This window comes from Phyllobates terribilis, unplaced genomic scaffold (genome assembly GCF_046119375.1).
Source record: "Phyllobates terribilis strain yellow unplaced genomic scaffold, ASM4611937v1 Scaffold_9__5_contigs__length_417890890, whole genome shotgun sequence".
NCBI classification, from domain to species: Eukaryota; Metazoa; Chordata; class Amphibia; order Anura; family Dendrobatidae; genus Phyllobates; species Phyllobates terribilis.
In genome coordinates this window covers 89,746,461-89,765,704 of record NW_027362769.1, presented here as the reverse complement: position 1 = coordinate 89,765,704, position 19,244 = coordinate 89,746,461, and the positions used below count along the sequence as shown (strand labels likewise).

The window sequence follows — 19,244 nt, the reverse complement described above, 5'->3', positions numbered from 1 at the left end:
GTGGCATAGTCCAAGATGACCAAGATATATTGATGCCCACGAGCAGATTTAACCAGGGGACCGACCAAGTCCATAGCAATTCTTTCAAACGGCACTTCAATGATGGGCAATGGCATGAAGGGACTTCAAAAGTGAGAGGTCGGGGCGGTTAACTGGAACGTAGGGCAGGACCTGCAATATTGTAAGACTTCCCGGTGACATCCTGGCCAATGGAACCTCTGCACGATCTGTTCCAGTGTTTTTTCCACTCCCAGATGGCCACCCAAGACATGTGAATGGGCCATGTTCAACACCCTCCGCCTATAGGGCCCCGGTGCCAATAACTGTTCCACAAGCTCCTCCCTCACTTTCGGAACCCGGTACAATTATTCCCCACGCAACATAAAATAGGGAAATCTTGTGTCAGCCCCTGGCTCCTGTGCAATACCATTTATGACGGTGACATTGTTAAAGGCTTCCCTTAGAGTTAGGTCCCTGTGTTGGGCGGACCCAAAATTCTCACTGGTCACCCCTAACTCGGGAATGCCAGTCTCAGGGGGCACTACCTCCTCATCCCCCACAAGAACACAGAAGGGAAACCCGTCCGACTCTGGGTGTGGTGATACCTCTTCAGGGTTAACTGGTTTCTTATCTGAGCCAGCAAACCCTGAACCTTTCCCCACATATCCCAAAACAAACAAAAGTCCCAGCCTATAATAATGGGGTGCAACAAGTCCTGGATGACGCCGATCTCGTGGGACTCAGTACCGTGGGCCTTTTCAATGTCCACTCTGGCCACGGGGAAGTCTTTATCATCACCATGAATGCAGCGTACACCAACCTTCTTTCCTGGGATCAGTTGGAGAGGAAGTGTGGCCCTCACAAGGGTCACCATACTCCCGGAGTCTAGCAGTCCAGTTACCTGCCAACCACATACCTTCACGGGACATTCTTGTGGCCCCTTGCTGGGTGGACAGTTCACACTGCAGGCCAGATACGCATAGTATGAACTGCTGCGTCCCAGGCTGCAGTCTCTCTGCTCGGGGGTCAGGGGACAACGGGCGGCTATATGGCCTGGGCTGTGGCATCTCCAGCATAGGATATCAACTGTCGAGACCTTGGGCATTACCTCCCCCTCCCCCTTGAATTCCCCACACCCTTTTGGACCTCCGCGCCCTGGTGGGATCCCCAGTATCGAGTGGGCTGCCTTACCAAGGAACCCTCAACCCCTGATATCTCTCGATCAGTTCATCAGCATTCCAGAGATAACCCTGGCCAACCCAAGCCTGCATTGGCCTTGGCAGTGAATGCACAAACCGGTCCATCACCACTCGTTCTACCATCTGCACAGGAGTAGAGGACTCCGGCTGCAGCCATTTTTGGACCAGGTGCAAAAGGTCAAACATTTGGGAGGGAGGGGGTTTGCCACGGTAAAACGCCCAGTGGTGGACCCGCTGCGCCCTGATAGTCATCGTCACCCCCAAGCGTGCCAGAATTTCCATTTTTAGCTTGCCAAACTCTTTGGCGTCCTGCAAGGCCAATTCATAATAAGTCTTCTGGGGCTCCCCCGTCAAGTATGGCGCCAGCACCTCAGCTCACTGCTCTGACGGAAGTTTCTCCCTCTCTGCGACCCTTTCAAACACAGTCACGAAGGCCTCTATGTCATCCCCGGGGTCATTTTCTGCACGGCTCTCCTTACCACCTTTTAGATGGAAAAATCGTCCACTGACCTTGTCAGAGCTATCGCCGTACCATGAATCGCCTCTGCGACTAACTCAATCTGCTGCTGCTGTTGACGGTGCTGATCCTGTTGCTCCTGCTTCTGGACCTGAATCTGCTGCATCAGCAGCTTAGTGGTCTCTTGTTGAGCCATTTGTTGCTGCTGTAATAATTGCTGATGCTACTGGTGTTGTGCCTGCTGTGCAGACACTAGATGTTTAAGCAGGTCCCCCATCTTGTCTGGCGTCGCTTGCTGGCTTGTGGCAGACTTCACCCAGGACATACAGTCCTTCTTGTAGCAGTCACACGTATCTGCTGGGAACACTGCCCGCATTCTCTACCAATTGTGGGGTTTCTACTTAGTTTGGTGCATCGGAAGGCAAACAGGAAGCGTTTTCATTTAAATGTCCATGTCGGTTTATTGCTTCATAAACCGCTCAAAAGCAAAAGGAAAACAAACAGCCTTTAGTTCAGGCAAAACAAAATAAACAGTCCTTTAGGCACAGTATCTGGTTAGCCACTCCTGTGGGCACACAGGCTGGAAAGCATCCAGTTCACTGTCTCAATCTGGAGACAACAACACACAGGAGCCTTCTCCCTCCAAACACAGACCATTTGCCAAACAACGGCCTCCATTTTAACTTCTTAACCACACCCAGAGATGAAGTATGTGGGTATCCAGACCCGCCCATCTCTCCAACTACCCGTAACCCGGCCCGAGGTGCACCAAACAGTCCTCTTAGTGCTTACGTGCACTAGAGCAACATTCCGGATTACAGAGGACAGCCATCTCTGTGGTACATACCTCCCATCAACTGTATGTCCATTAGCTACCGTACAAGTGGTTAAACATGCTCTAATTCACTTTACCCACTGAAACCTATAATAATACATCTTATATTTGCTTTGCAGGAAAATATATCCGGTGTCTTTAACAAGAGCTGTGCGATCAGCTACACTTCATACCGAAATGTATTCCCAATATGGACACTCGGTCGTTTTACCCACCTTCACCCAGAGAACCCCCTGGCCGGAGTTCACAAGAGCAGGCATGGCTGAAGGATAGCAGATAACAGTATGAAGAAATCTCCTGCCTACTACTTCGCAGATATTGTTATATGAATTGACAGATTAATTTTCCATTTTTATTTTTCTAGAATTATCTTATCTCCGTTCTGAGTTCATTGATGTTTGCAGTATTTAATTTAGAGTAATATGGGTGTTATTTCAGTTTTATGCATTTCATTAATTTATATTAAATTAAAGCTCAGAGATATTTTTCATGTGAACCAGGACTTGAACTGAGCAACGAGGATGATACAATGTAATTATTTTAAACAGTTAAAGCAATGATACAAGTGAATGTATCTATACGTAAATAAGGATTTTACAAAACTTATGTTTTATACTGAACACATGAAGTGTCTATTACAAGGTGAATCAGGCTTAAAGGGATTGTCTACTACTTGGAAAACCTCTTCTTAAATGCTGTAGCCTCCAGTGTAAAATAAATAAAACGTTATACTCGTCTCTTGCATTAGCGCCATTCCAGCGTTGTTGGTGCTAGGGTTGTTATGCTACGTGAGCACTACAGTGGTTGCTGATTGGCTGCAGTTCTCACCTGGCAAAACCATGAGCTTCTGCTGATGGTCTGCAGCGCTCACACCTCCTCTGATGAAATGCGGACATCTGATGGAACTTCATTCCCCCCCGAAAGCGTTCGGCTTCCAGTTACAGGGCCGGCGCGGCTTAAGTCACCACTCTGTGTATAGAGAGCGGCAGCTGTAACCGCACCCCTGCCAATGACTGACAGCAGACTCAGCATTAGGGCCGACAGTCAGTGTCAGGGTGCAGTTTCAGCCGCCCCTCTTTATACACGGAGTGGTGACTGAACCCGCGCGGTGTCGCCCCCGTGACTGAAATCAGAAAGCTACTGGGAGGAATACAGTTAATTTCCACCTGGCAGCGGGGCTCTCAGTGCCGGCACCACACAGTGTCAAAACACCATTAACGTGCAGATTAGCTACATATGTGCAGGTTATTTTATATGACAGGTTGCCTTTAAGAAGGGGTTGTCCAAGTAGTAGTAATGTTGTCCCCTTTAATTAAGACTGTGAGGTTGATATTGTCATAGCACCATAACACTTACTATCTACAAATGCTCATTAAAACGGTTTTCCAGGATTAGATTAGAAAAGTAAGGCAGCTTTCTTTCAGAAACAGCGCCACCCCTGACTTTGCTCTCTGTCTGGTATTGCAACTTTGCCCCATTGAGTTGAATGGAACTAATTTGCAATAACGTGCACAACCATGATCAGTGATTAATCGCCCCTGGGTGCCTTCTTCATGGTTTGATGTGGATGTAGCTAATAACAGTAAGCAAGTGGACATTTCTCTCACTAATGGATCTTTGCACAAAACTTCCCATTCCTTCAAAATTCTGAATTTTTCAAACGTGTATTTTTTCTTATCATTTTTGTAATTCAAAACCTTCTTTTTACATTTTAATAAAATATGTAATACAAATAAAACAATTGGTTCTATCTCTATACAGTTTGGCTTTTCTTGTTCCATTTGGGCACATTGTCAGAGGAATCTCTTCTGAATGATGACCAGCAGCTCTCCGATGATTCTCCAGCACATGTTACTGCATTACATGAGAATAGCGCTGTCTGGTCGACAATATTCCGGCCATGAATTGCTCCGTGCTAAATCAAAAGTTATTTCCTGGCTGAACAAGTGATTTTCTAGAAGAAAATATTATTGGGGGAAAAAAAAATCATTAAAAGCTGCAATAAGTCAAATGTTTCTATACATATAATAATTTAGTATTATTATCTCTGGTGGTAGCAAATTAAATTATTTTTATAGGCGTTTGTGAATTTCTCGAATATACCTTTTTTGTTTCAAGATTTGTGTTTAAGTGAAAGCATTTTTTAGTCTGCTCTTGAGGGGTTTTTCACTTCTTTTTGACCTTTTATAATAATAATAATAATTTTTTATAGTGCCAACATATTCCGCAGCACTTTACAATTTTAGAATATCCAATGCTTCAAAACAATGCACTTTGCAATAAACTTTTCTTCTGCTCTGAGCTCACCTTGCAGCAGTTTTTTTGCTTCGTTTTTGAAGCAGAAACTGAGCAAAAATTCAACATTTTTGAGGAGTATTTGGAGAGTTTCCACTCAGCGGCTATGTGCACACAATGTCTTTTAAACTCAGGCGAACCCACCAAGTTTCAAGCAAAATACTCTTTAAGAAACCGTAGTTCTTTTACACAACGCCTCTTTTGTAGTGTTTTTTCAGTCGCTTTCTGACCATTTCTCAGATGTTTTTTTCCGTTGTTTTTTTTTTTTTGAGGATTTCCAATGGTTTTTGTGAAGTCTTTTTAACGTTTTCCTGTCGTTTTTTTTTCCTCCATTAAATAATGAAGAAACTGCTAGTGGGATTTTTTTAAGCAAAAACTATGAAAAAACACTCCAAAAGACATTCGGCATCTTTTCAGCTTTCTCAATGACTTATATTGTAAAGTATACCGCGTGTTTCAAGCAGAAAACGATAGAAGAATTAACTTCTTTTAACCACCTGGGGGTTTTCTTTTCCTTAAGCCTGAACATAAGCACAGCAAATAGGTTTTTTTTCCATAGAAATGCACAAATTCATTCTTTTGAACATATGCATTTTCTTCTTTACGTCTTTTTCAGGTGGATTCCGCAGTGGAAACCGCCAAAAAACAAACATACTCATGTAGCCACTAAGCAGAAACTCTCCAAATCCTCCTCAATACTGTTCAAAAACTTGGAAGTTCTGCTCCGAAAACCCCTCAAAAAGGCATCTTTTTGCAGAGTTTTGAGATTTGTAGGAGGATTTGTACAGTTTGAAACTTTGAAAAATCTCTGTGTGAACATAGCCCAAAGTGGATTATTTTAACGAGTTGGAGCACATGAAAGCTGGTGAAAAAGTAATGGAAGAAAAAAATAATTGTCCCAGTATTTTTAAGCAAATCTCTCTTTTTTGTCCTAATGCTATAATGTATATTTTTCGGGACTCCAGACTATTTGTATCCAGGCATTTTTTCAATCTACTTCTAAGTAAAAAGCATAACTCTAAATGTAAAAAAAAAAGTCATCATTCACTGACCGCAACCAAAATCTTACAATTGGATAGTAAATGCGTAAAACATTATATATTACAGCGTTGTATAGCTTATGGTATCATAACACTGGAAGAGGATTTTATTTCATGTGTAAAGTATAAATCTATAGTATAATAATGCATGAATCAGATTAATCCTTGCACCTACCCTGATCAGCTCATGGTCTTATAGTGCGCTCGGGGCTCTGGGTGATATTCCATCCATTACTGCGCTTAAAATAGGAAATAATATCAGAGGACAAAAGAGAAGAACCAACGCACCGGGTTCCTGAAAAGTGATGTAACATATACTGGGGTTGCCATCAAGAAAGGTTGTGCAGTTGACTTACATGTGCATTGCTGGAAGTGTTGTAGTTGGACCGGTCACATGGTGCACGGCCTGGGGAAACCCTCCCGCTTGCCCCATGGTGTTAGATGGCATTATTTGAGGCCACATAGGATATCCAATCGCCGGCTGCATTGTGGGGGCAGCAGGTGGAAGGCCTGGTGGTGTATAGTGGTGGTGATGGTGTACTGATGATGGACGGATTTTCTCAGCTTTCAGCATGACCGGGTTCCCAATGTGAAGATCCTAAAATGATGAAGAACTGTTAAAAAATGCAATGAATGGTAAAAGAGTTATACAATATTACATGCCGAATAGTTATAAATATATTTCATTAAAGGGAATTTGTCAGCTGATTTTTGCTATTTAATCTGAGAGCAGCATGATGTAGGGGCTGAAAGCCTGATTCCAGCGATGTGTCACTTACTGGGCTGTGTGTTGCTGTTTCAATAAAATCAGTGTTTTATCAGCAGGAGATTATCACTACAGGACTAGGTGTCTCCTGTCTCCTAGTCAACTTGTCTGTGTAACCTCGCCCCACCACTGATTGGCAGCTTTCTGTGCACATTGTGAATAGGCGGAAAGATGCCAATCAGTGGTGTGGGCGATGTTATGAACAGCTCCGCATTCAGAGAATTGGTAGATCAGAGAAAACAGGGATTGTATCAATATTACAGCAAGCAAGCTAGCAAGTCACACATCACTGGAATCAGTGTCTCTGCCCCTACATCATGCTCCTCTCATATTACATAGCAGAAACCTGTTAATGTATTCCCTTTAAAGAAAACCTGTCGTGTAAAATAATGCTTAACCTGCACATATGGGATTAATCTATAGGCTAATAGCGTTGTGACACAGTCATAGGGGTGGCGACGGCGTGGGTTCAGTGGCAGCTGCTGTAACTGGGCACTGACTGACAGTGGATCAGAGTCGTTATATACACATAGCGGTGACTGAATTGCGCCGGTGCCGCCCCTATGATTGAAAGAGTGAGGCTATCTGGAGGGAATAAACTTAATTTCCTCCCATCAGTGGGGCTTTCAGTACGGGTGCCGCACTGTGTCAGAATGCTATTAACCTGCAGATTAACCCCATATCTGCATGTTAATAGCATTATTTTACGTGATAAGTTTCCTTTAATGTCTAAAAATGATATTAGTAAAAAAAAAATAGGTTCTATTTATAAAAAGTTATTATCTAATCATTATTCAAGAGGTTGTGCTAACTAATTAGGGAACATGTCATAGAGGGATGTTTCCCTCAATAAATAAGGGGTTTTTCTCTGGTGAATGCAATCCAACCCTATATTGCATGTGTCACGGGTTTACCGCAACAGAGAGGGGCCAGAAGACCGCAGCATCTGATTTCACATACTCCTGCACTGATCAGAAGCACTTCGCCTTCATATTACACCAGGGGTCTCAAACTCAGCTGGGCATATGGGCCGCACATGGAAAAACATTTAATTTGGGGGGCCGCATTATTTGCATGACAAAGTGACATTTTTAGTGATACCATTTTATTTTCTATACACCTTTTGAACTGGTCCTCATCTTGCAGACATGGTCTCCCCTCCAGGTCCCCCATATTGCAGTCATGGTCTCCCCTCCAGGTCCCCCATATTGCAGACATGGTCTCCCCTCCAGGTCCCCCATATTGCAGTCATGGTCTCCCCTCCAGGTCCCCCATATTGCAGACATGGTCTCCCCTCCAGGTCCCCCATATTGCAGACATAGTCTCCCCTCCAGGTCCCCCATATTGCAGACATGGTCTCTCATCCAGGTCTCCCATATTGCAGACATGGTCTACCATCCAGGTCCCCCATATTGCAGACATGGTCTCCCATCCAGGTCCCCCATATTGCAGACATGGTCTCCCATACAGGTCCCACATATTGCAGACATGGTCTCCCATCCAGGTCCCCCATATTGCAGACATGGTCTCCCATCCAGGTCCCCCATATTGCAGATATGGTCTCCCATCCAGGTCCCCCATATTGCAGACATGGTCTCCCATCCAGGTCCCCCATATTGCAGATATGGTCTCCCATCCAGGTCCCCCATACTGCGCTCAGGGTCCCCGTCGCCCCCCCATACTGCGCTCAGGGTCTCCGTCGCCCCCCTATACTGCGCTCAGGGTCTCCGTCGCCCCCCTATACTGCGCTCAGGGTCTCCGTCGCCCCCCTATACTGCGCTCAGGGTCTCCGTCTCCCCCCATACTGCGCTCAGGGTCCCCGTCGCCCCCCCATACTGCGCTCAGGGTCCCCGTCGCCCCCCCATACTGCGCTCAGGGTCCCCGTCTCCCCCCATACTGCGCTCATGGTCCCCGTCCCCCCATACAGCGCTCAGGGTCCCCATCCCCCCATACTGCGCTCAGGCTCTCTCTCTCCCCCCACCCCCCCATACTGCGCACAGTGCCCCCCCCCCCATACTGAGCACAGGTCCCCTGTGGTGTATTTCACATGACAGAGAAATAAAAAAAAAAAGATTCTCACCTGTCCTCCGTTCCCTCGGCGTCCTTTCTGCACCAGTGGCCCACAGGCACAGACCCCATAATGATCGCGGCTCTCTCCAGCAGCCGCCGACATCAGCGCTGTAATGCTGTGTATTGCCGCGCAGAGACCGACTCTCTGCACAGCAATACCAGTGTCAGCCGCCGGCCTATCAGAGGCCAGCAGCTGCCATCTGCACAGATCAGTAACGTCATACGCCGCTGGGACGCCAATGTCAGCTGCTGGCCTCTGATAGGCCGGCGGGTGACACTGGAACTGCTGTGCAGAGAGCCGGTCTCTGCGCGGCAATACACTGCACTACAGCGCTGATGTCGGCGGCTGCTGGAGAGAGCCGCGATAGTTACAGGGTCTGTGCCTGCGGGCTGCAAGAAGCAGCCGGAGGGGCCGCATGCGGCCCGCAGGTGCCGTGTTTGGGACCCCTGCCCTAAATTATGTATAGGATGTGGTAGATGATGGATAGATATCCCCACCAAATATCATCGGCGATACTGACGCTCGGTCCAGCGGTGAAGCAGGGGAAATACATGTTTGTTTATTCAATCATGCTGACGTCGCCCCCTGCAGTCTGCCGCCCTAGGCACCCGCTCTAAGGTGCCCAGGGGTAAATACAGCCCTGAGTTATGCCCCATTTCCTTAATCTGTGACCCCGTGTCCCTCGTGCAGCGACCTGTCCGGTCAGGATGATGTTCCCGTCTACCATATGGCTGCAGATGCAGTATTCCACAGCCAGCCAATCAGAGCACTCGCTCATAGACTTATGCAAATGAGCTGGTGGCAAAACCAACAACTTTTCAATGAATTTGCCCTAAATATTCAGCAGGGGTGGGACAATTTGCCCGCAGGGGTGGGGTCACTGCCAGCAGGGGCGGGGTCACTGCCAGCAGGGGCGGGGTCACTGCCAGCAGGTCTCTTTAGATATATTTTTTTTAAGTCTCCCTAAGTTAGAAGTTTCTGCCATCACGGGCACATAAATAGAGCTGAGGTTTACCTGTATAATCGGGTGCAGTGCAGAGATCATGGTAGTGTCATAAAGAAAGCATCTGCCAGCGAGCCAGATATCTATCAGAAGATGCCAGCAAGCCAGATATCTATCAGAAGATGCCAGCGAGCCAGATATCTATCAGAAGATGCCAGCGAGCCAGATATCTATCAGAAGATAGATAGGATAGATAGGCGGCAGATCGGAGAGTTCTCCTATGTGGCTTGCCCGCCGCATATGTAGCTGGCAGGACATTGCCAGGGACTCCAAGACATGAAGTGGTCTCGGCCGAAGCACAATTTTTTCCTACAGGTTTGGTGGCTCAGAGCTTAGTAACGGGCACGGCGCTGGGTTGTGGGCTCAAATCCCACCGTTGCCCCATCCACACAGTATTATAGGCTCGTGCTGCTTTTCTCCCATCTGTTAAATATTAATTCACAGGCTTAATAAATTCAAAGCAGGATTCAGTCATATGCGCTGACAGTGACATTGACTATAATGGTGACGGTAGAGTCAATGGTCCTATCTGCACCATTATAGTCAATGGCCCTGTCGGTGCATATGCACGTATCCTGTTTTGCGGGGGGTTCGGACGCAAGCCCCGAGTGAACGTGGTTAAGAACGCAGTGGGAACGGCCCTAAGGCTATATGGACCGTGATTTCCAGTCTGACTGTGAATCTCCGGACCCCACACTCCACATCCTCAGGCACATATGAAGCTGTTGGGTTCTGGTGAGGAGACTCGCAGCCAGTCCGGAAAATGCATTATGTACCCAGACCATAAAACGCAGGCTTGGAATGAATCCTCAGTATAATTATTACTCTCTTTCATTACATTGTCCTGGTAGTATGTGTGAGGGAATAGGCCCCGACAGTCCCCCAGGTATAGACAGCACATCCATGCTGTGGACAGAAAACTACCTTGTGATATTACAAAATGTATCAACAAAGACAATTGGTGGATACACGGCATCACCCCGGAAGAGTAAATGCGGTACCCGTTATAACCTAACTGGGTGTCCTTGCAAAACACATGGAGACAGGTCTGTTTTTTCTGGCAGCACAAATGACAATGGCCAATACAAGTCTAGGGGTCTGTGATAAACACGTACAACTCATGGATGGAGTTAGTGTACCATCAGTGTGCTGTACGGGTTTAACCCCTTTATGACGTCTGCCGTAATAGTACGACACACATCACAGCCCCCTGTTTAGCGCGGGCTCTGGTGCTGAGCCCGCACTTTTCCGGGCACATGTTAGCTGATCTATACAGCTGACATTTGCCAGCAACAGCCGCGGGTGGAATCGCGATCCACCCGCGGCTGTTAACTTGTTAAATGCCACTGTCAATCTCTGACAGCGGATTTAACTCATACTTATTAGAAACGCATTGTTGGCTCCGCCCATCAGCGACCCCGTCACATGATTGCGAGTCGCCGATGGTTTGGCATGATAACCCGGGGTCTGCAGGAGACCCCTGCGGTTGTCATTGCCAGATTGCTATGAGTGCCACCCAGCAGTCGGCGCTCATAGCCAGTGAGCAATTCTGCTACACACAGTTGATCTGATGATCGCCTGTGTGTAGTAAAGGAGAACAGACAACTGCAGCTTCTAGTCTCCCATGGAGACATTGAATCATGCAAAAGGTAAAAAAAAAATTTTTGAAAAAAAAGTATAAAAGTTTAAATCACCCCCCTTTCACCCTATTCAAAATAAAACAATAAAAAAAAAATACACATATTTGGTATCACCGCATTCAGAACCGCCCGATATATCAATGTAAAAAAGAATTAATCCGATCGGTAAACGGCGTAACAAGAAAAAAATTAAAAACCCCAGAATTAAGTTTTTTTTGGTCACCGCAACATTTAAATGAAATGCAATAACGGGCAATCAAAACATTGGATCTACCCCAAAATAGTATTAATAAAAACGTCAGCTCGGTGCGTAAAAACTAAGCCCTCACTCTGCCCCAGATCCTGAAAAATGGAGACGCTACGCGTCTCGGAAAATGGCGCCATTTTTTTGTTAACAAACTTTGGATTTTTTTTTCACCACTTACATAAAAAAGAACCTATACATGTTTGGTGTCTACGAACTCGTAATGACCAGGAGAATAATAATGGCAGGTCAGTTTTAGCATTTAGTGAACATAGTAAAAATAACCCTAAAAAACAACTGTGGAATTGCACTTTTTTTTGTAATTTCACCGCACTTGGAATTTTTTTCCCGTTTTAAAGTACACGATATGGTAAAACCAATGGTGGCATTCAAAAGTACAACTCGTCCCACAAAAAATAAGCCCTCATATGGCCATATTGACCGAAAAACAAAATAAGTTTGGCTCTGGGAAGAAGGGGAGCAAAAAAACGAAAAACGGAAAATGGCCTGGTCATTAAGGGGATAACATTGTGAAGTATAGGAGAAGCTTTGTCATTTCTTTATCCATACTGGAAAAACACTGATGACTACAATGATCGTAAAAATGGAGACACGGATGAATAACACGGATGGCACCAGTCCCGTTATTTCACGTACGTGTTTAAACACTGATGTGTGAAGGTGGTCTAGCGCCAATATATATATTTATATATATATATTATATATATATATATATATTCTAATTTTTTTTTTATTTATTATTATTGCCTAAGGCCTCCTTCACACATTAGTGTTTAAACAGGGACGTGAATTAACGGGACTGGTGCCATTCGAGAAGTCTATACACACACGGACCCCTGTGCTTTTATCGGTGGAAGTGGCCCCTGTGAGCACCAATAATATGTCTGCCCCTGTGTATATTATATACCCTAGATCAGGGGTCTCAAACTCAGCTGGGCATATGGGCCGCACACGGAAAAACATTTAATTTGAGGGGCCGCATTATTTGCATGACAAAGTGACATTTTAAGTGATACCATTTTATTTTCTATACACCTTTTGAACTGGTCCTCATTTTGCAGACATGGTCTCCCATCCAGGTCCCCCATATTGCAGACATGGTCCCCCATCCAGGTTCCCCATATTGCAGTCATGGTCTCCCCTCCAGGTACCCCATATTGCAGAAATGGTCTCCCCTCCAGGTCCCCCATATTGCAGACATGGTCTCCCCTCCAGGTCCCCCATATTGCAGACATGGTCTCCCATCCAGGTCCCCCATACTGCCGCCATGGTCTCCCATCCAGGTCCCCCATACTGCCGCCATGGTCTCCCATCCAGGTCCCCCATATTGCAGACATGGTCTCCCATCCAGGTCCCCCATATTGCAGACATGGTCTCCCATCCAGGTCTCCCATATTGCAGACATGGTCTCCCATCCAGGTTCCCCATATTGCAGACATGGTCCCCCATCCAGGTCCCCCATATTGCAGACATGATCCCCATATTGCAGACATGGTCCCCCATATTGCAGACATGGTCCCCCATCCAGGTTCCCCATATTGCAGACATGGTCCCCCATCCAGGTCCCCCATATTGCAGACATGGTCCCCCATATTGCAGACATGGTCCCCCATCCAGGTTCCCCATATTGCAGACATGGTCCCCCATCCTGGTCCTTATCTTGCAGACATGTCCCCCATCCAGGTCCCCATGTTGCAGACAGGTCCCCCCCCCCATAGTGCGCACAGGGCCGCGTCCCCCCCCCATATACTGTGCTCAGGGTCCCCGCCCCCCCCCATACTGCGCTCAGGGTCCCCCCCCATACAGCGCTCAGGGCCCCCGTCCCCCCCCATACTGCGCTCAGGGTCGCCGCGCCCCCCATACTGCGCTCAGGGTCCCCGTCCCCCCCCATACTGTGCTCAGGGTCCCCCCCATACTGTGCTCATGGTCCCCGTCCCCCAATACTGCGCTCAGGGTTCACGTCGCCCCCCCATACTGCGCTCAGGGTCCCCGTCGCCCCCCCATACTGCGCTCAGGGTCCCCGTCGCCCCCAATACTGCGCTCAGGGTCCCCGTCCCCCCCAATACTGCGCTCAGGGTCCAAGTCCCCCCCAATACTGCGCTCAGGGTCCCCGTCCCCCCCCAATACTGCGCTCAGGGTCCCCGTCCCCCCCATACTGTGCTCAGGGTCCCCGCCCCCCCCCCATACAGCGCTCAGGGTCCCCGCCCCCCCCCATACTGCATACTGCGCTCAGGGTCACCGCCCCCCCCCATACTGCGCTCAGGGTTCCCGTCCCCTCCCATACTGTGCTCAGGGTCCCCCCCCATACTGCGCTCAGGGTCCCTGTCGCGCCCCCATACTGCGCTCAGGTTCCCCGTCGCCCCCCCATACTGCGGTCATGGTCCCCGTCCCCCCATACAGCGCTCAAGGTCCCCATCCCCCCATACAGCGCTCAGAGTCCCCGTCCCCCCATACAGCGCTCAGGGTCCCCGTCCCCCCATACAGCGCTCAGGGTCCCCGTACCCCCATACAGCGCTCAGTGCCCCCCCCCCCATACTGAGCACAGGTCCCCTGTGCTGTATTTCACATGACAGAGAAAAAAAAAAAGATTCTCACCTGTCCTCCGTTCCCTCTGCGTTCTTTCTGCACCTGTGGCCCGCAGGCACAGACCCCATAACGATCGCGGCTCTCTCCAGCAGCCGCCGACATCAGCGCTGTAATGCAGTGTATTGCCGCGCAGAGACCGGCTCTCTGCACAGCAATACCAGTGTCACCCTCCGGCCTATCAGAGGCCAGCAGCTGACATCTGAGCATGGCAGTGACGTCATACGCCGCTGCGCTGGGACGCCAATGTCAGCTGCTGGCTTCTGATAGGCCGGCGGCTGACACTGGTATTGCTGTGCAGATAGCCGGTCTCTGCGCGGCAATACACTGCATTACAGCACTGATGTCAGCGGCTGCTGGAGAGAGCCGCGATAGTTACGGGGTCTGTGCCTGCGGGCTGCAACAAGCAGCCGGAGGGGCCGCATGCGGCCCGCGTGTTTGAGACCCCTGTATTACACGGTGCAGGTTTCTGTTAATCTGTTCAGCTTGGAGTCTCTGTAGCTTCCCAGCTTGGATGATCTCAGCTGTTCATTGTTGGCCACTCCCCTCTCACATATACTTGCCTCTGGCAATCTGGGTTGCCAGTGTTAAGTTTTGTACTGCCTGGCGAGGAGTTGGTTGTTGGTAGAGGCATTTTGGAGTGTTTATCTTTGACTGTTGCTGGGTGTAATTCCTTGTCCTCTCCTATTTAGTTTTCTTTCCTTTTTTCCCCCGGTGTTCCCCTCTGTTGTCTGTGAGTGCATATTTGTATGATTGGTATATTCATTTGACCCTGTATGTCCTTCCTTGTTTGTGTGTATACATACACTATTCCTTCCCACTTCGCTGGGTGGGGGAGGGGGGGCAGGTATAGGGCTGATTCAGGAGTTCAGCAAGGTACGTGGCCCCGGCGTCTTCACAATCAAAGGTAATCTGGGGAGCAGGGATAGCTAGGGCGGGTTATCTGACAACAGAAACGTGACAGCATGATTGCCTATAATATCTGGACCACTGAGTCAAGAGTCAAATTAAGGTCCAGATGGGACAATGGCTTCATCAAAAATATAGAAGTACATATTCACAGATAGATTAATCATCTATTTCATGGTCAATATGTAATACTATATTCCCTGTAGAGGCCACTGCAAGGAAATTGAGGGCAAAGTGCAATAATAAGGAATAAATTATTTTTGGTATCCATACATTGGGAACATTTCTACGTGTGCTGTGAAGATGAATGTGCAAATGGGGATCATTTCTAATTGATTGATGTCCATAAATTGGAATGATCTCGGATTGGTAATATTTTGGGAAGGAATCAAATTGAATACCCCAATAAAGTATAGCAATACTCATTTATAGAATAATATACACTCTATTTATTTAGTGGACTTTTTTTTGGAGTATAGAGGTCCTCAATCAGTGAACTGTCCTACAAAATAAGACACAAACTGCTACATTGTAAGAATATAGAAAGGCAAAAACGTACTTGTGTCTGAGGTAGCGCTGGTGGTGCGTTTCCAGCAGGTTGTGACAAGGCCATAGGAGGCAGTGCTTTTAGCATCATGTTCTGCATAATGATCTGGTGCATCTGGGCATTCTGCATAAGCATCATTTCTACCATATCTGTAAGAAGAAAAGGCCATTCTGGACAAATACAGCTAGCCAGAAGTATGATTAAGCAGTACAGAAATTGGCTTAAAGCAGATCGGTCATCAGATTTCACAATTCAAACTACATACATTATTAAAAAAAATTCTTAGACCTGATAGAACTGGTGTGCTCACATTAAATGTCAGGTTTAAATGTCTGTACAATCCTGGTATTAATATTATTGAGACTTAATACATAAGTCCAAAATAAAGAGTGAGAGAGGTAACAAGTCCAAGTGTATTCAGTCTCTGCCCGCCCAGCAAGGTTGACAGCTGCAGCTTGTACTGAGCACTATGACATAGTAGCAGCAGGGAGGAGGAACACTGAGGAGCTTGCTTAATCAGGCTAAACAGGGGGAGATTGAGGTTAACCTTTCACAAAGGATTATACAGAAATTATGACACTTATCTCCAAATGAGATACAACAGGCAAATGAAAAATGTATGGGTCTCATAAAAAAGCCAAAAAAAAATACAATTTCTGTTTCTTTCTTTTTTTTTAACCACTAAAATAATAATAGAGAAAAAAAACTTGGGTATAATTGTATTTATAGAGACCTGGAGAAATATTGTGCCAGGTCGTTTTTGCTGCACACTAAATGCCATAAAATAAAATAAACAATGGCAGAATTTCTCCACTTGTTTGCACTTTTCAGTACATTATATGTTAATGTGAATGGCGTCATACAAAACTACAACTCATTCCTAATGTAAAAACAAAACATTTCCTTATGTGGATTTGTCAAAGGGGAAAAAAAAGTTACAGCTTATGGAAGATGAGGGAAGAGGAAAAGCAAAGTTTGCCCCATCAGGAAGGATTAGGCAACGTTCACATGTTCAGTATGTTACATCAGTATTTATAATCCAAAATGAGGAGTGGGGCAATAAGAGGAGAAGTATAATGTCAGCACGTCACCACTTCTGTATTTATCACCCACTTGTGGTTTTGGCTTACAAATACTGATGTAAAATACTGACCAAATACTGAACGTGTGAACGTGGCCTTAAAGCAAATAGCCAGTTTATTACCTTCTTTAATACTCCCTGAGCGTGGTGGCTGGTAGGCTTGTGGAGGAGGAATCTGAGTGATCAGTGGTTGTTGTGGAGGTAGCTGCTGAATTATAGTCGCTGGCTGCTGGGGTAACTGAAAATAAAATCATTTTTAAGTTATATATGTTATGATTCAAAATAACATTCTTGTTAAATATTGTATCACTGCTATTATACAGTGTGCTAAGTTCCCACAATGATCTTTTGGTGAGTTTTTGACGTTGCAGATTTTTTGCAGCATTTCTGCTCCTATTAAGTAAAATAAGTTACTTGGATTTGTTTCAAAAATAGGCAGTGTGAACACTACAGTTTGGGTTGTTTTTTTTTGTGGAAAATCCACAGCTTTTTACAAAGTGGATGTGATTTTATGAAAAGTCATACACTCTGTGAAACTGCATTTTTCGTTGCATTTTTTTCCTCCATAAATGTCTATAAGAAACCTGAAAAACGCATGTAAGCATTGCATTTGTATTTTAAGATCATGAATCGCTGCATTTCTGTAAAATAAAAATAACACTGCATAAAAGGGGGGGGCACAAGATATTAACAAAAATGCAAAAAAAAAACAGACTGATTGCCATTGTGCATTTTAGTGCAGACACCTCAAGAAAAGAGAGCAGGCTTCAGCATGTGCAAATATGGCCCGAGCCGGACACTGATGGCACCTACTGACTTTACCAGGTCTCTCATGGTTCTCATATGGCATAATACGATATATAGCCGTAATAAAGGGGGCTCTTTGGTTCCTCTATATGACCCAGAATGGAGAATTTGTATTATTTTATAGAACTTGTTACATTTCTATTATGACATGGGAAACTGACAAATAAGTTGTAGTTAAAAGGATAAAAGTTGCTTCTCCATTAAGCATAATGTCATGTGCACTATTAAAGCAGATAGGTCTGCTTTAGGCCACGGCCCCACTATCAGTATTTGGTCAGTATTCAGTCAGTATTTTTTCTCAGGAGTGGGAGCCAAAACCAGGTGAGGAACAATCAGAGAAAAGGTATAATAGAAACAAGTCACCAATTCTACATTTATCACCCACTCCTGGTTTTGACTCCCATTCCTGAGAAAAAATACTGACCAAATACCGATAGTGGGGCCGTGGCCTAAGGGGGATTTTGAGTTTCAGAAAACCCCTGTACACTGGCTTTTGTTTGTTTAAATAACAATTTTTATTTTTTTATTTTCTCATCCTCCCCTGGTCCATCGCGGAGTCTGCGGCACTGCTGTTGATGTCTATTATAGTCTACAGTCCTGACGTCCCTTAAACATTGCTGCAGCCAATGCGACTAGTGTCGTCAACTTGGGCAGAGCTCACTGATTGGCTACAATGCTGTCAACTTGACGTCAGAACCGCAGACAATAATACATTGGGAACAGCGGCATAGTCTCAGTGTTGGACCCAGGGAAGGTGAATAGAGAATATTTTATTTTCTAAAACAAACTTCAGCCTGGTCACAGGGAGTTTATGAAACTGAAAAAAAAACACATTAATAAGCTACTCTTTCTATGGGCAGCCTATTACAGCCACCTGTCAATACAGTTAGTAGCGGAAATCTCTCAAAAATGTTGAGCTGTTAGGCTACTAGGGTCACCGGAAGAATACACTGGATGCATGGCTTATGGTGTTTTCATGAGGATAGTGTCTCCCCCACTCTCTGCAGTAAATAGGCACAGACACACAGCAGCCCACCATTCACGGCCCCCAATGGACAGGCATGGGAGCGCTCTGCTCATGAACCAGACTCATTAATTGTGTCCAATATATTCTCTCTGTGCTCCAAGTCCTTAAATAGTAAAACTGTTTTTTTGGCCACTAGAAGTAAGGATCTATAGTTGTAATATGCTAGCCTTTACATAGGGGAGATTATTAAGAAGGCAGATCAGCTTTGCAATATTTGTAAAAGTAAGGAGGTATTACACTATTATTATTTTTATTGTAATGAACTAAATAAATAGAAGTGAAAAAAAACTAATTAGTCTCCAGTGCACTATTTCAGAGCATACCTGCTGCTGGATAATCCTCGGAGGTTCAGGTGGAGGTGGTGGAGGATAATAGCGCACAGGTGGTTCTGGAGGAGCCGCTGTGTGATACACATGTAAGGGGGGAACTTGTTCTACATTGACCTTTTTCCTGCGCGTCCTTTCCCAGGTATGAGGCCGGGCTATCTCCTCTAGAAGTTGTTGCTCCTATGATTAAAAGGTTAAGAATCATAATAAGTGATATCTGTAAAGGGACAATATATTAATGGGAGTCTATCAGCATAAAATGACTGCTCAAACCAAGCACTTGGTGCATCCTTCCCAGACCAAATTGTTCAGTGCACCTACTTGTTCTCCATCCATTTCCACCTTCCTTTGGCTCCTATAAAGACAGAGCTGTCAATCAAAGAAAGAGAGGGA

The 19,244-nt window shown here is 46.0% G+C and overlaps 2 protein-coding genes across 4 annotated transcripts in view; one reads left to right on the top strand and one right to left on the bottom strand.

The window, feature by feature from the left end:
* LSS (lanosterol synthase) overlaps positions 1-4,247 on the top strand; it is a 30,237-nt gene extending 25,990 nt beyond the window's left edge. The window contains exon 22 of the mRNA XM_073646762.1: positions 2,611-4,247. Within this exon, the coding sequence (XP_073502863.1) occupies positions 2,611-2,757 (147 nt within the window). The 3' untranslated portion in view covers positions 2,758-4,247. The remainder of the gene's footprint in view (positions 1-2,610) is intronic.
* CUNH21orf58 (chromosome unknown C21orf58 homolog) overlaps positions 1,547-19,244 on the bottom strand; it is a 33,931-nt gene continuing 16,233 nt past the window's right edge. Inside the window, exons 5-11 of one of the 3 annotated variants that reach the window (XM_073646764.1) lie at positions 19,173-19,220; positions 18,849-19,031; positions 16,815-16,929; positions 15,623-15,759; positions 6,183-6,424; positions 6,002-6,065; positions 1,547-4,445 (exon numbers count right to left, since the gene is read on the bottom strand). In XM_073646764.1, coding sequence (XP_073502865.1) covers positions 6,020-6,065; positions 6,183-6,424; positions 15,623-15,759; positions 16,815-16,929; positions 18,849-19,031; positions 19,173-19,220 — 771 coding nt within the window. In that variant the 3' untranslated portion in view covers positions 1,547-4,445; positions 6,002-6,019. The remainder of the gene's footprint in view (positions 4,446-6,001; positions 6,066-6,182; positions 6,425-15,622; positions 15,760-16,814; positions 16,930-18,848; positions 19,032-19,172; positions 19,221-19,244) is intronic. The other 2 variants (XM_073646763.1, XM_073646765.1) reach the window with 2 other exon arrangements.